Source organism: Beta vulgaris, chromosome 1 (genome assembly GCF_026745355.1).
Source record: "Beta vulgaris subsp. vulgaris cultivar EL10 chromosome 1, EL10.2, whole genome shotgun sequence".
Taxonomy (NCBI): Eukaryota; Viridiplantae; Streptophyta; class Magnoliopsida; order Caryophyllales; family Amaranthaceae; genus Beta; species Beta vulgaris.
The window spans coordinates 12,832,123-12,848,438 of record NC_079202.1 but is presented as its reverse complement, the minus strand read 5'-3'; the positions used below and the strand labels follow the sequence as shown (position 1 = coordinate 12,848,438).

The following is a 16,316-nucleotide window of genomic DNA, read 5'->3' as shown; positions in this document are numbered from 1 at the left end:
AAAAAAATATTGCTACAATCAGGAAACCTTGAATAATATCTTCAAACAAAAATCCCACTTTTTATTGATGAATTTGGAATTTTACCAGAATATGCTATTATATTGCTTGAAAATCACACTTCCCTCTGGTGCTAGTGCTTCTTCTTTCCCATGATATATATATATATATATATATATATATATATACAAGTTGTTTGGGAATTAAGCAGTGACTTCTGTAGATTTCTTCCTCCATGTCAATTTCTAATTCCTCCTTCCCTCCAATTATATTTACCTTTATGACTGAGTTTTTTGCTTCTTTTTTTTAAAAAAAGTATGAATTTTTTTTTATCATTGTACATATTCTCCCATTTGCTACTAAGTTCATAATTATCACCAGTTATTCAACGCCTGAAATGACGGTATGTGATTTATCTCAGAAATTACAAGTATTACCTAATTGTGTTCCTCCTTATCTATCCCCTCCCTTCTGATTTTTTTAGATTGCGTATTGAACTAGTTGATATTAAGCTGCTTTTTCTGAATTTATATCAGAAAGTAGGCTGATTTTTCTATATCTATCAAGTGATATTACTGGCTAAGTAATGTAATTTGGCATGTTTGTGTTGGTGTTAATTGTTGTAATTAGCATGTTGTTGTATGTAGAGTCTGGGTCAAATATGAAGGGATTAGAATGATGTCGACATGTATTTGTGTGATAGTGTTTTGAACTTTTAATCCATTTTTAACTATTTCATAATTTTAAACTTTCATACCTAACTGAATAGTCACCACTCAGGCATTCACCATAGTAATTAGGAAATTTATGGAAGACGATTATTAGGAAATTTAGAATACTCCTTTTGTTTCTTTTAATTGCTAAATTTTCCTTAAATGTTCTTTTTTAAATAATAATAATAATAAGAAGAATATAATAATAGTAATAGTAATAATAATAATAATAATATTATTAATAATAATAATAATTATAATAATAATAATAATAATAATCACAATAATAATAATAATAATAATAATAATATATAATAATAATAATAATAATAATAATAATAATAATAATAATAATAATAATAATAATAATAATAAAATCAATAAGTTGTAGTCTGAACTGAACTGAATAAGTCTGAACTAATCTGATCTGAAGTGAATTGATCTGATCTGATCTGAAGTGAACTGATTGGATCTGAACTAAACTGAATTTTCATTTATTCAGTCAAAAAGAACAAAGTCTAACACCTTGATTAAATGAAAGAAATTAGAAAAAAGGAAAAAAAAAGGAGAAAAAACTGCTCTTCAATTTTATGATCCCAAATAACTGCTCCTCATAATCCTAGAGATTTAAGACAAATCCTCAAAGCCAAGTTAGTTTGCTTTGTCTTAGAAACTAGAAACATTCCCCTTGAATTGGGCGGAAAATTGGTAGCACAAAATATATTCACAGTGATGATTCTTATAGCCAGTATAATTTGCCTCTGTTGTCTAATCTTGATCCTTTATGCTTCTCAAATTTTAATTATTTTTGTTTGGTTTGTTTTTGTTGCTAATATTTACAATTATAGCTCGTACATGAAATATGGTGCAACTTTTTTTATGGATTGTTATTTTTATGTCCTTTTGGGTTAATTGTAACCTTCTAGTAGAGTAACTAATGGGTTTAAGATGTGCCAACTCGTGATCAACAACATTAACCTCCCTAACTTTATGCTTTAAAAGAAATACAATCAAACTCATTATCAACAACATTAACCTCCCTAACTTTATGCTTTAAAAGAAATACAATCAAACTCATATTACAAAGCTCAAGAATTTCATTAATATAAAACTGTAGAGAATTTCTTTCCTTGCTCCTGCTATTAACTCTGTTGATAACATGCAACGAATCTCCTTCTACCTCCACACATCTTTCTCCCCATTGCATTCCCAAAACGATTGTCCTCGCCTCCACAATAGCCACGTCCATTTTCTGCCTAACTTGTCTACACCCAGCTCGCACAACCAGTCCATCACAATCACGTACCACCACGCCCATGCCAGTACCCTCTACTCCCAACATCGCCCCATTAGTATTCACCTTCAGTGTGTCGTGTGGTGGTGGTGTCCAGCTGAGCCCTCCCCTATTCTGTTGTGTAATCAAGTATTCCAGACGGGAGCGGGTTGACAGCATCCTACACCTCAATATTGGATTCAACTCGGCCCCGATGTTTCAGAACTTCTTCCCCCGCTATTCAGTCCGAGTGCGTAATCCAACATTACAAGATGAGGAGAGGCAGGATGCTGCTAAGAAAGCTAAGTCTAGTAAGGGTAGGGGGACCCTCCCATTTTGAATGGATAAAATATTGTGCTGGAACGTCCGAGGGATTAATAGTATCCAAAAACAGAAGGATGTGAAGGCCCTTTTTCACAGATTTCCTATTGGTATTGTTAGTCTTTTGGAAACCAAAATAAAGGCTATCAACTTAGGTAATCTTTATCAAAGGATGTTCAGGGGATGGTGTTTTACTTCTAGTGCTGCATATCATGAAGGTGGGAGAATAATACTTGCCTGGCAACCAGGAAGTTTTGATGTAATCATTAGGAAAGGCACTAGTCAGTTGATACACTGCTACATACAGCCTAAAAATGGATTGCAGGGTTTCTATTGCACATTTGTATATGCATTTAATGAAAGGAGTAGAAGGGTTGAATTTGGGAGGATCTAAGAAGCTTGAAAAGTTTAGATCCTTGGATGTTGTGTAGGACTTCAATAGTGTTATGAATGTGGATGAGAGAATTGGCTCACTGGTGAGACAAAGTGAAATGATGGACATTAGGGAATGCATGAGGGATCGTAATGTGGAGGATATTAAAGCAGCTGGTAACTTCTACACATGGAACAACAAGCAACATGGAGTAGATAGAGTATTTTCCAAACTGGATAGAGTGCTTGCTAACAGTAGCTGACAAGAGGGGTATTGTACAGCTGAAGTGTGTTTTCAAAGTGAAGGAGAATTTGACCATTCTCCTGCACTTATTACACTGCATCAGAATGGAAGGAAGGGGAGGAAGCCTTTCAGATATTATACTATGTGGAGGACTGCTACTCAGTATAAAGAAGTAATAAGGAGAGCTTGGAGTGCTAGTATTCAGGGCACTACGATATTTAGAGTGTTAATGAAGTTGAAAAATGTGAAAGTAGCTTTGAGGGAGCTCAATAAGAATGGTTTCCATGATCTGCAAGCAGCAGAAGTGCAAGCTTATAGAAGAATGATAGTGTTGCAAGAACAAATGCATCAGAATCAGGCTGAGAATGGTTTAACACAGAATGCAGAGGAGGAATTACAAGCAGTGCAGGAGTATAAGGAGAAACATCGAGTGTATATGGGATTCTTGAAGCAGAAAGCAAAGGTGGAATGGCTAAAAGATGGAGATGAAAACACCAGATTGTTTCATCAATCAATAAAAGCTAGAAGAGTACAAAATCAAATATATAGTATATTTGATGAGCAAGGTACATGTCATGAAGATAATGACAAGGTGATTGAAGCATTTGTGGAATATTATAAGAAGTTGCTGAGGAGTACTGAACAGCATAAGACTTCTGTGCTGGCTGAAGTGGTTCAAACAAGCCCACTCTGCACTGAAGATCATAAGGCAATAATGGAGGCTCCATATACAGCAGAGGAGGTGAAAAGAGTATTATTTTCCATGGCCTGGTGATAAAAGTCCAGGGCCTGATGGATTTGGCACATTCTTCTATAGGGATAGCTGGGACATCACAGGAAATGAGGTAGAATGTTAAAGGAGCTAAATAATACCACTATAACACTAATTCCTAAAACTAGATGCCCTCAAAATGTTAGTGAATATAGACCAATATCATGCTGTAATACATTGTATATATGTGTCACTAAAGTATTATGTGGAAGGCTGAGACCGATCTTACCTGATTTGATCATTGCAAATCAGGGAGGATTTATTCATGGAAGGTTAGTTCACAACATAATGGTTATCCAAGACATGGTTAAGCATTATAATAGAAGAAAAGTGAGTCCTAGTTGTATGCTAAAAATTGACATTAAAAAGCATATGACATTGTAAATTGAGAGTTTTTACAGGAGATGTCGATGCAATTAGGCTTTCCTAGGAACTTTACTAGGTTAGTTATGAATTGTGTTACTACTCCAATGTATTCTCTGATGATCAATGACAATATGGAGGGCTATTTCAAAGCTGCTAGAGGATTGAGGCAAGGGGGCCCAATGTCTCCCTTCTTATTTGTGGTGTGTATGGAGTAATTATCTAGAATACTTCATAAAATGAGTGAATTGGCACCACTTAAATTTCATCCTAGATGTAAAGAGATGAAATTAACTCATATGTGCTTTGCTGACGACCTTATCATGTGTAGCAAGGGTGAATTTCCATCTGTGTATAGGCTGTTGAGTGCCTTCAAACTATTCCTTCAACTTCACGCTTGAAAGCTAATGTGCAAAAGTCTGCTTTCTATACATGCGGTATCAAAGAGGATGATATACAAAGAATCATGCAAGCTTGTGGTTTCATGACGAGTACTCTTCCTTTTAAATACCTTGGTGTACCTATTTGCTCCAAGAGAATCTCAAAAGCTCAATGTGATATTATTGTGGAGAAAATGATAGCTAGGATTAGAGTTTGGAGCTTTAGGAATTTATCCTACATTGCTATAACTCAACTTAGTAACTCAGTTTTACCGAGTTTACATAAGTATTGGGCCCAAGTGTTCATTCTGCCAAGAAGTGTATTTAATGAAGTTTCCAAGATCTGCAGGGCTTTCTTGTGGACTGGAGATGCATACTCTAACAAACCAGGGGCTGTAGGGTGGGACTCACTATGTTGGAGTAAGCAATGTGGTGGACTTGGATTTAGAGATGTGCTTGCCTGGAATAAGCTTGTTTATGTAAGTATGTCTGGGCCATAGATTCTAAACAAGACAATGTATGGATCAAATGGATTCACTTTGTGTATGTGAAAGGGGAGAATTGGTGGAGCTCTCTCCTAAGGGAGGTGTTAGCTGGTATTGGAAGAGAATCTATATGATCAAAGAGGAATTGAAGAGACACTATACTGAAGCTGAGATGTCTCTGTTGCCCAAATACACTATACAAGATGTATATGATAAAATCAAAGGAGACAAGCAGAAGGTAACCTGGGATAAGATGGTGTGGAACAGACTGAGCGTTCCTAAACACAAATTCATAAGTTGGTTGGCAGCTCAATCCAAGCTCCAGACAATAGCTAGGCTGGCTTAGATTGTGGCTCATATAGGTGTTTAATCTGCAGTAATGGGACTGAGGATCATGTTCACTTATTTTTTCAATGCTAATACAATGAGAAGTGTCTCTTGGCACTGAAGAGATGTATGGGGACTACAACAACAAGAACCACATTTCATGATCTTATCAGATGGATTCAGCAGTCTAAGAAATCCAAATTTGTGAAACAAGTGTTCTATGCTGGGCTTGCAGCTTTGACATATTTTATCTAGCAAGCTAGGAATAGCAGTTATTGGAATGCTTATATTCCAAGTGTGGAGCATATAGTGAAGCAGCTCAGAACAATAGTCAAGATGAAAATTGGCACAGTGATGCCACAAAAGATTAGTAGGAGCCATGTGAGTTGGTTCAGCAATTTGTAGGGGGATTTATTTTCTTGTAATTCTAAAAGATGTTTCATTCCTTTGAGATGAAGGGTCCAACCTAGTTGGTTTGTTTATTCTTAGGAATGATAAGGTGTAATGTGTTAAATTTCAATGAAAGCTTGCTTACTTATCAAAAAAAAAAAAAAAAATCCAGCATTACAAGTACAATTTCGCTAAAGGTAAAAAAGTAAGCTAAAGTCAATATTGTAATATTTCTTTAATCTATTTGCTACTGTATGTACTCTAGTTTTAAAGCAAGTAGGCTAGCATCCGGACTTAGCTTGCTGAAAAATTAAATATAATCCAGCTAATAAATACCCCGTAGTTGGTAACATCTATCTGATTCAGATTTCAGGTAGCATTAGAAAGCTAACTCATAATCTGTGTATAATTATTATTATTTGTCCACACTATATAATGCTTAGCTTCTTGTTTTCTTTCTTCTTCTTTTTGCTTGGAATCATGGACAATGTTCCCCTGTTACATGGGAACGTCAATGATCCTGGCTACCCTCCTACTTCCCCAAAAATAAACTCAAATACTGTAATAAAGATGATGATATAGTAGTTCATTTCATGTTGATATTACAAGCAAGTAGTGAGATTATCCATCTTCCCGTTGACGATAGTGATGATGATCTGAGTACTTGTTCTGATTCTGACGAGATATCCTTACTATCTGCGATGATAAAGGCGAAACTAAGAGGTCATTGCTCCAAGATACTTTGTTAATTCAGAAACACGATGTGTAAATAAATTAAACCCACACAACTACACATACATATGTGGTTTTGTCTTTAAAATGTGTATTTCCGATGTAAAGTCTGCCATAGTGCCATTTGCATTTAGTAGAAGCCTAAGCATGTGTCACGTAGGATATGTTTAAGAGCTTTTAAAATGGTGTTTCAGTTATGAAACGGTTAGCGGCTTTAAGGGAAGTCCACCAAAGATTCGGAGAGTGAAGTCCTTGGTGAATAGCTGCACAGCAAGCAAACGTGAGCTACCCTCGGGGTGGTTGCGAGGAAACCCCCTATGACGCTCAAGTCAGTATTTGTCCAACTAGGATTTAGAGAGAGAAATGAGAGAGAGAGAGAGATAAGCAATTTTCAGTATGAGAGAGAATGTACCTACATAATAGTACTAGTAGGGTATTTATAGAAGTACTATTCCTCTGACAGGGCGTGTAAACCTTCGACACGTGTATGGTTGTGACGCATTTGACAGGTGGGAAGATTCCCATACTTTGTCTTATTAGGCGACCACCAACATTGTCGGACCACGATGGTGAACTGACTTGCTAGAGTTGTGGATGACATTTCCATGCTCGCGTTCATGATAATGCTAGTGGACTCGTCATAGGGATCCGCTAATATACTTGGGTTATACCCATACAACTAGCCCCCCTATCATCATTTGGGTTCTTGACCGCTAAGGATGTTGTTGGTGGACACAAGCCATTCTTGCCGTGTTTGATTTTTCGAAGAGATTGGTTCGTTGGATGCCACGTGTCGCTGTAGGGAGTTTAAGCATTTTGAAAAATTAGTGATTACTTTTCCAAAAATCCCCCCCAATACTTTATTAGGTCTTAACTTCGTCATGACACTTGGCATAAATCTGGAGAGAAGTTGGAGAGTTCTTTTAATCTCAACCGTTTATCCGTGCATATATATACCAGAGTAGTTGTCCTTTTCTGAGTTTTTTATCTTACGTTCAAAAACTCTCTTGCTTGTTTCATTTTTCTCTAACAAATCCCCATAACCGAAGCTTGTATTGCTCAAGAATCGCCTAACATGTGCTCGAATCACTTCAAAAAGTTTCTCATTCTTCAAGTTTTCACTTTTCGGTTCTGGAACACTAAAAATTTCGATATTTCTCGACGAAAATTTTCTGGGTTTCCCTGCTCTTCAGTGCTTCGTATATCTCCAGTGCTGTTTTGGCATTTTCTGGTGGTTTCTGGCTCCAAACTGCAATTTTTTGGTGAGATTCCACCATTTGAGGACTTTGCTCACCTTTTCCGGCAATTTTCGCTCTTAGTCTTTTCTCTTTTCCGGCGGTTCTTCCTATCCAGGTATTTCTCTCAATTTATTTCCTCATTTCCAACGTATTCAGCTTTGGGAATCAAGATATCTTTCAAAAGTTGGGCGACACACGCTGATTCAGAAAAACCTAGCGCTTCCAGCATACTCTTGCTTTTTAGCTCTCATTCCCACTGATATCTGCAAAGCCATAGATACTACGTGCTTTCAGTTTTTTTTGGTGTCAAATCAAACATAAAAAAACGCTCCACTTATTGCATGGCACAAAACCTGCGCCCCGAAGTCAAAAGATGGCCTAGGCCTCAGATGTACAAAATCGTTAAACCAAGCTTTTCTCACAAAATTATTACGATGGAACATCATCTCTAATAAACAGAATTTTTGGTCCACCCTTATCCACCAAATATATCTTTTGAACAAGAGTATTTTTCAATAAAGCCTAAACCTAATGCCGCTGTTATTTGGAAGAAAATCTTAGCTCAATGAGAACTTTTCAGGAAAAGAATAACATGGAAAGTTGAAAATGGACAAAAGATTCTTTTCTGGCTTGACAATTGGATCGGTCAAGAAAACCTTTGTACTGTCCTCAATTGCGACATTTCGACAATCGATCCAGATATAAAATTAGCTCATTTCATTTCCATCGGGCCTTCGTGGGATTTGTCCAAACTTTCTCCAATTCTACCCAGATTCCTTATTGACAAAATTAAAGGCATTCCGCTACCCACTCACAACTTGTCATATGAACCCATTTGGGGACCCACTTCTAATGGGGAATTCATAGTTAAGTCAGCCTCCTCGCTTTCTCACGATTTACCCTCTCTTCCGCCATGGCCTTTTAGGTGGATATGGAAATTAGATATACCACTAAACTGCAAATTTTGATTTGGCAAATTTGTCATAACAGTTTACATGTTCGGGACATACTGTTTAACCGCAAAATTATACCAACTTCTGTTTGCCCTGCCTGTAACAACCATTCAAAAACTATGGATCACTTGTTTTATAATTGTGTGCACACACGAGACTTATGGTATTTGGCTGAAGTAACGGCCTAGTATCCGACGCTAACAACCTTCCCAACAATACTCCAATTTGGGAAAGACTCTAAAGGTAAATTTTTTTTAATAGAATGTATCATGTTCCTTTGGAGTATCTGGAAATAAAGGAATAACATTATCTTTCAAAATGAAAATCGGTGTGCCAATCGCGTCATCCATCGTGTTATCTTTTCTCCTGAGGAATGGATAACCCGCATTAATGTGGATTCATGCCATGATACGAGATCTCCCTTACAGGGAGCATCCCACCTTTCCTTCACCACTCCCCTCAATACTCCTCACCCATCCATCCTTGTTCCTTGGGACCACCTCTCCAGGCTTTTTTCAAGCTCAACTTTGACAGGTCAGTCTGGGACTTCTCTGCAGCCAGCGGCGTCATCATCAGAGACTACAAAGGTACATTCATTCAAGCCACATCGTTCAACTTTGGAAGCTCCTCCGTCCTAATTGCCGAAGCCTCACCTCTTCATCAAGGTATTCAGATTGCACAAGGACTAGGAATCAAAAATCTTATTATCGAAGGCGACAACCTCCTAGTAATTAAAGCTCTCCGAAAATCATTGGTCCATACCTTGGAAAATTGCTACTATCATTCAAGACTCGAAGCTCATGCTCCACCACGTCACGTCATTCCAAGTTCGCCATATCTTTCGCGAAGCTAATTAACAGAGCTGCGGATCGGATAGCTAATTTGTGTAACTTAGTTAGCTCCCCTTATGTTATTTCCCCATTTTCTAATTCTTTTCTCTCATCTATTCTTATATCAGATGCATTAGATGTTCCCCCTCGAGAGAAGGGTAGTCTAATGTTCTTTTTGCTTACCTATTTAGAAAAAATAAAATGCTCTTCACCCGAAATTAAAAGATGCAAACGAAATAACAAGATTGCATTGGATCTTGGATTTGTTAATTGAAAACACACCACAAACCAAGAGAAAATATTACCCAATGTATGATTCTGTAGTGTTAGATGAGAAGTTGTTTTATCTAACCAACAAAAAAAAAAGAGTTTACTTAGCACAGAATGAGAAAGGATAGTATACGGCAGCTAGTTCAAGCAAATTTATACCAAGGTAATGTTCATAGCTTGTGTTGCAAGACCTAGGTATAATAGTGCTGGGGAGTGCACTTTTGATTGGAAAAGTGGTATATTTCCATTTATATACCAAGAATAAGCCAATAGATCCTTAAAAAAACAAGGGTAGGGGGACTATATATGGTAACAAAAGTTGTTGAGTCAGTCAATCAAAAAGTGACAAGAGATATTTTAATCAATTAAATAATTCTTGCCATTAAAGAAAAATGGCCACAAGATGGGGGGACCAAAAACCATTTTTATTCAACAATATAATGCTAAAGCCCACATGACCTAGAGGATCCACAGTGGCAGCAGATTTACTAGTAAGATGGATTCACATTCATTTTGTTACGACAATCTCCTAACAGTCCAAATCTAAATATAATGGATCTTGGATTTTTTTTAGGAGTATTCAGTTTTTAATTCATTAAAAAAATGCCAGGAGATATGGATAAAATGTTGGAGGCAGTCCATAATGCATTCCATGAATTGGACTAAAAAACACGAAGAAATGTTTGGTTGACATTATAATATGTCATGAATGAAATACTCAAATGTAGTGGTGGGAATGACTACGACCTACCACATGTCAATAAGAAAATTTGGAAGCACAATGGAAGCTAGAAGAACAAGTGAAGGCACCTTTGTGGGCTGTTGAAGAAGCATAGGAGAAGACAAGAGGAGGAGCATCAACTTCAGGGACAACACGAGAGGCATCAGATGCAGGGCGGGGGAAGTACAGAGGCATCAACATCAGGGACACCACTAGGGGCATCAGGTGCAGGGGCATCAACATCAAGGACACTGGTAGAAAAAGGGGTTGTGGATGAAATGGAACAGTAAAACAAGAGCAGAAATGTTGGTAAAGTTAAGTTAAAAATATTTTGAATGCATCTTTTTTCTTTTTAAGTTTATATTGAAAACATGTTTGGTTACCCTTTATGTTCAAAACATGTTTGGTTATCCTTAATGAAAAATGTGGAGTAATCTTTTGTTTACAATATACTTGCGTAAATTGAAAAGAGTGAAACATGTTTGGTTAAGTAACAAAAAGATTAAAAGTTTGTTAAGTTAAAAACCAAATTCATAAAGTAACAAAAAAAAAAAATCAAAGATTAAAAGTTTGGTTAAGTTTAGTTAAAAACCAATTTGATTGACATATTTAGCAAAAAAAAAAAAAAGTATTCTCAGAAGTCTCCAAGCATATCATTGATACATTTAGCAAAAACCATAAATTACCAAATACCTCCTAAAAGTCAAGAAGACTGGTGGCAAATTTGGTGTTTTAGCTTACCAAATGCTAAATGTGTCTCATTTTTGGTTTATCATCATTGAATAAAAAATAACCATATTGCTGTAGTTTTTGCTAGAAATCGCAGAAATACGTTGTAATATTGCTGCGGGTTAAAACAACAATAATAGTTTAATTACCTATTACTATACCCTTGCGGCAAAAACTATTGGAATAGGCCATTTAATGACCGCATCAATAAACACTTATTCTACTAGTGATAGAAATAGAGGAAGTATTATTTTAAAGAAGGAAAAAGGTAAAGATGAGGAGCTAGCTCAGGTGGTAGAGCACTCCCCTCTAATCTTTGAGGTCAGGGGTTCGATCCTTACCCCCAGCATTATGTTGGGATATTTCCTTAGTATGCTTTGCATGCTTTACCAGCCAATATGCTGGTAGTTCTTACAAGGCTAGTAGCCTTGGTAGGGGTTAGTCTTGGTAGGAGTTAGTCCTTGGGTTGACTTAATTTCCCAATAAAAAAAAAAGGGTGTGTGTGGTCTCTTGAATCCAATCCCTGTACTTGATTTATCATTTCTCGCAAGTTTATATGGTTATGATGGGTTTTCTTGGTCGGTATTGATTGATTTGATTCTATAGAAATGCTCGACCTAATTAGGAGGAGAGCCAACAAAGAACTACTATTCTGGGAAGTCGCAAAGCTAACCTTTTTTGTTCTTCACTTTAGTAAAGATATACTTCATCCGTTCTATTTCAATTAAAACATAGTGTCTTGATATGGGGCTTTTGTAGAGGAGAGAAATAGAGAAAAAGATAAAAATAGATGCGTGTGTCGAGGAGAGAGATAGAGAAAAGTGAATACTAAGATAGTAAATATTTAATTTATTTTAGAACGAAGGAAATATACATAATTCTCATTTTATTTTTTTTAAGGGAAATTCTCATTTTATTATCTTACTGATAAATTAGCTATTACTACCTCCGTTCTTTTTTTATTGCAACAATTGTTACTTTGGGTAGTTTCACATCTATTGCAACAATTCCAGTTTTTGTAAAAAAAGCAACATTAATTGACAATATTGTCGTTACTTTATCTTAATAATTTCATTAATTACTCATTTTGCTTCATAAAGTTGCTTTTACTTTATTAAAAATTGATTTCTCTCATACTCTACTTAACTAAAGAGGTACATTTATGCTAAACTATCCATTTTTTCACTTTCTTAAAAATGTGTAGAAACCCATTATTGCAATAGAAAAAGAACGGAGGTAGTACAACTTAATACTCCATCCGTTTAATTTTAATCTACACACTTACACTTTTCACACATGTCAATACAAAACTTGGACTCTATATATCTCTAGTTTTGTATTTGTAAAAATTATAAAAGGTACATATTAATAAAATACATAGTAAGTCGAATCTAACAAGATCTCACATGACTATGTTTTTATTCACATATAAGTTACAGACGAGGGTCAAAGTGCAATATGTGAATAGTGTAAAATGTAAAAGTGTAACAATTAAAATGAAAAGGAGGAAGTAGTTATCAGTAGGATCCAGGACGCTGCCCCTTACTAACAAGTTTGACTTTCCAGATCAAGGGCATCTTTATACAAGGTCAAACAATGAGTACTTTTATTCTATTTGGCATTTATAAAAACAACCACTCCAATTTATTGGCTGAAGTATCATGTAAGGACATCTAGTCATCCTGATTAAACCAATAATATATATTGACAAAAAAATAGTTGAAGAAGCTAGTTTGTACTCTCTTGAGGTGCAGGAGATTACATATACTTATAGATTGCTTCTGTGATCCTCTCTTTGTCTCTGGTCGGAAACGCTTCGAGCAAAGTCCCGTTCTTGTAGAAGTGGAAGAGCGGCACTGTCTGCATTTTTCAAAGAACCATTGTATGGTCATCAACTCAAAGTTGTTTGAGGTAATAGGTTAGCTGTACTAGTAAGTAAAAACAAAGTGTACTGATTGATAAGAATAAGGCAGAATAATTGTGTGGCAATGCAATGCAATCTAAGAACTGTAATTGAAACTCGAAGTGGGCACATGGTTCAAATTCGAATTGAGTCACTTGTGATATTTGGGTCTAATTGTGATACCTCAATCAGTATTAGTTATATTCATCTTGAGTTGGGTTGAGTTCAGTTAAGTTACAGATAAGAAGTTTAGTACAATCCGGATATTGGGACGAATAGATCATATTAAGTAAACAGTTACAAGTGAATAGTATGACTTTGTTGATAGAGTATAAAACTATTCCTGGGACTCTAACCAAAAGCTTAAGCTGATGGTTAGAATCCTAGGAATAGTTTTATACTCTATCATTCGTAAACATAATTGAAACAAACATATTCACTTCCCTCTTTCCTTCCCTAGTTTCCCTCCCTTTCCCGCCCTGGACAAAGGCTAACCAAAAGTACTGTAAAACAGCAAAATAAGTAGCGCAGTCTTGCAGACTATAAGAAATTAGCTATGACCTTGATTCGAAGTCGTTCAGCAACCTCTGATTGTTCATCATACTCATCCATAACCTGCAACAAACAATGATTAATGACTTATATCAACTGCTAAACATCTAGTTGAATGAGGGAAATATATAAGACTGAAAGCTAAATAATGGACTAAATTCTCACATTATGCTTCAGAAAAATGACAGGAACATCATCATCACCGGAAGCCTTACAGAGTTTAGAAAATCCTTGCTCGATGTACTTGCAACTGCCACAAGATGTGCGGTAGAAGTCTACGACCACCAAAGAGTTCTTCTTCTTAGACTTCTCTAAAATTTTTAAGAACTCCTCATCAGTTTTGAATTCTCTGACACACTCAACAGGACAAACATCGTCATCTTCATCATCATCATCTAGTAAAATCCCTTGGTCTTCATTTTTGACAGACTTCAACAACTGCTGCTTAATACGCAAGCCATTGATCAGGGAAACCGAACCCACTAACCCCCTAATAATCGAAGTATTACCGGGTCTCAACATGAGTATTGAGGAAGTTGTGAAATCCAATTGCCCATTATAGTAGTTTCCCGTATAAATTGCTGATTTACATATATATAAATGGTAAGATTGACCCACTAAAGATCCTGCTATTGGCATGATCAGAGCTAAAATGATGATACTGTAATGTTGTTAATATTATCTATATAATGTTGATATCATCACAACATCATAACATATCTAATATAATGTCCCAAAAATCTTCAACACAAAAGAAGCAACAATTGAATTACCAATTATAAATGTCTTCAAGTATGATCTGCATCAGATGTGAGGAATTAGGAAACTTATATAAGTACCAGAATTATGAATTGCCAATTATATATATCTTAATCTTACCACAATTGAAAAGCATATTCATGCCAGATATATAAACGTGACAAGATCCATTTGAAAATGATAATATGGGTGAAAACTGAAAACTCACAAGTAAATGTTTTATATTGAATTATTATCCTTTTTTTTTTTGTGTGCTGAAACTCACTTTATTTTTATTTTTTAAAATTACTACAGCAAATTAAACCTTCTTTTTCCTTGACTAATGGGTAATTATTCTTCTCCAAAAAATTGTAGGATGGAAAAATAGATTAGACACTAATTTTAGTTCATCTATATAGATCATATCTTAAAGTTGTGCAAATTATCTTGCTAATTATGACAACTATCAACTACCATATATGCATTTTTTTTAATAGAAAGGATCCAAAGTGAAGATTGCAATTTCATTGCAGGTGCTACTAGAATGCAGATAAAAGAAACTTACTTTATTTGAAACATAACAATAAAAATGAAATCAACAGATCAACCAAACAATGGATATAATTGGCTAACCTGGGCGGAGGTGATGCTTAGCTAAAGATGGTGTTCCCGCCACGAGATAGAGATTGTAACGAGTGATCAACAGGGCACAAGGTGACATTCACCTTATCCGCTCCTCTTTCTTGGTATTTCCGTTTTCTTTAGTCCGACCCGACCCGACCCGACCTGAAAGTCCCTTTCTAGAAAAAACAAGCAAAGCATATGAGCTTGTTAAAATGAGAAGTAACGACCCAATCATAGAAGGCAATATTGTAGGAATATATAAGTACTATAAAGCGGAATTTCATGAATCAAATTCATAAGCACTTAAATCAGGATCACATGCATATACAATTAAGGATCACATACAAGTTTAAAATAACTTTGTAGCGTGATTTCCACAAAGCTTGAAGAACCCGGATTGAGAATCTCAGATGTGATTCCTCTACTTAGTCCACAACCAGATCAACACTCCACCAATGCTAGTTGGAAAGGAAGAAACTTCTTCTTTGGTTTCTTGGAGTATAACGTGACTTTTGAAGAGAGAGAATAGGAGAGAGAAAATAATAAGAGAATAAACTGACTGTTTTCTTTTCTGCCTAACCCAAATATATAAAAGTATTTAGTCAGATTCTCTCCTTTTCTCCTTCTTGCCGGCCACCCTAGGGCCTCTTGGGCTCTAGGTTTCTTTTGTTGATCCAAGTTTAATGTGTGACCTTGTAGGATCCGTTACATTGGCTTCGGGTTTATTTATTTACTAATCCGAAGTTCTATAGCTTTCTCTAGCAAGACGTATAGACGACCCAATATAACGAACTTATTATCTCTATAATACGATCCATTATATATTAGTAATTGCATTTAAGTCGAGGACATAAATCCTTCAATCTCCCACTTGTCCGAGACGAGTGTGCAATGTTTTTATTCCTCAAGTCTCTTAATGTCTTAATTTGATAGTATGATCATATTTCTATATCATCCATACTAGCTTTCAAATTATTCCTTGAAATCCGAGTTCAAATTGTTCAACAAATGATCATCGAATGATCCATTTGAGCACGGCCATGCATTTTCAATTTTTCACTCTTCAAGGGGCCAAGACACCTATCTATCTCATATAGGAGGCTTTTTCCAATTTGTAGTAACCAATACTCCCACTCAACTTTTAGCACAACCTGAATGCTGCCTTTATAGTCCTCTTTTACGGCATGACGTTTGACAGTATCAAAGCTATACTAATCATTGGGCAAAGTAATGTTCTACTCATGTCTCAGGAATCTACTAATATAATTTCGAAGTTAAAAACTTCTAAGTAGGTCAAGTTCGACTATGTATCAACTATACATATCCATAGCATTGATTAAACATCTCTTATGTTTCTATAGCCCATGAAACGGCGCTATCAATCAATC

The 16,316-nt window shown here is 35.8% G+C and overlaps 2 protein-coding genes across 3 annotated transcripts; one reads left to right on the top strand and one right to left on the bottom strand.

Annotated features, from left to right (window-relative positions):
• The first annotated feature begins 3,063 nt into the window (after nt 1-3,063).
• LOC125493963 (uncharacterized) lies at nt 3,064-4,936 on the top strand. Its single transcript, XM_048637444.1, has 2 exons — nt 3,064-3,663; nt 4,415-4,936. Exons 1-2 carry the CDS (start codon nt 3,064-3,066, stop codon nt 4,934-4,936), a joined length of 1,122 nt encoding a protein of 373 aa, XP_048493401.1.
• A 7,565-nt stretch (nt 4,937-12,501) lies between these two features.
• LOC104884634 (thioredoxin-like 4, chloroplastic) lies at nt 12,502-15,099 on the bottom strand. 2 transcript variants are annotated; one of them, XM_010669317.4, is made up of 4 exons: nt 14,938-15,099; nt 13,732-14,147; nt 13,576-13,629; nt 12,502-12,971 (listed from the first exon to the last, which is right to left on the bottom strand). In XM_010669317.4, exons 1-4 carry the CDS (start codon nt 15,023-15,025, stop codon nt 12,870-12,872), a joined length of 660 nt encoding a protein of 219 aa, XP_010667619.1. In that variant the 5' UTR covers nt 15,026-15,099; the 3' UTR covers nt 12,502-12,869. The 2 variants fall into 2 exon arrangements, with proteins under 2 accessions (XP_010667619.1, XP_057248392.1); XM_057392409.1 differs by having other exon boundaries at nt 13,732-14,365; nt 14,938-15,075.
• Between the last annotated feature and the right edge of the window lie 1,217 nt (nt 15,100-16,316).

What these genes read in the sequence shown, in the direction of transcription:
- LOC104884634 (XM_010669317.4), bottom strand. Translation starts at nt 15,025, where the DNA reads ATGTCACCTTGTGCCCTGTTGATCACTCGTTACAATCTCTATCTCGTG. An exon ending in TAAGCATCACCTCCGCCCAG is followed by an intron (nt 14,148 to 14,937) that starts GTTAGCCAATTA and finishes TATGTAAATCAG; the next exon opens with CAATTTATACGGGAAACTAC. An exon ending in CTGAACGACTTCGAATCAAG is followed by an intron (nt 12,972 to 13,575) that starts GTCATAGCTAAT and finishes TGAAAAATGCAG; the next exon opens with ACAGTGCCGCTCTTCCACTT.
- LOC125493963 (XM_048637444.1), top strand. Translation starts at nt 3,064, where the DNA reads ATGTGGAGGACTGCTACTCAGTATAAAGAAGTAATAAGGAGAGCTTGG. An exon ending in CTCCATATACAGCAGAGGAG is followed by an intron (nt 3,664 to 4,414) that starts GTGAAAAGAGTA and finishes ATCTGTGTATAG; the next exon opens with GCTGTTGAGTGCCTTCAAAC.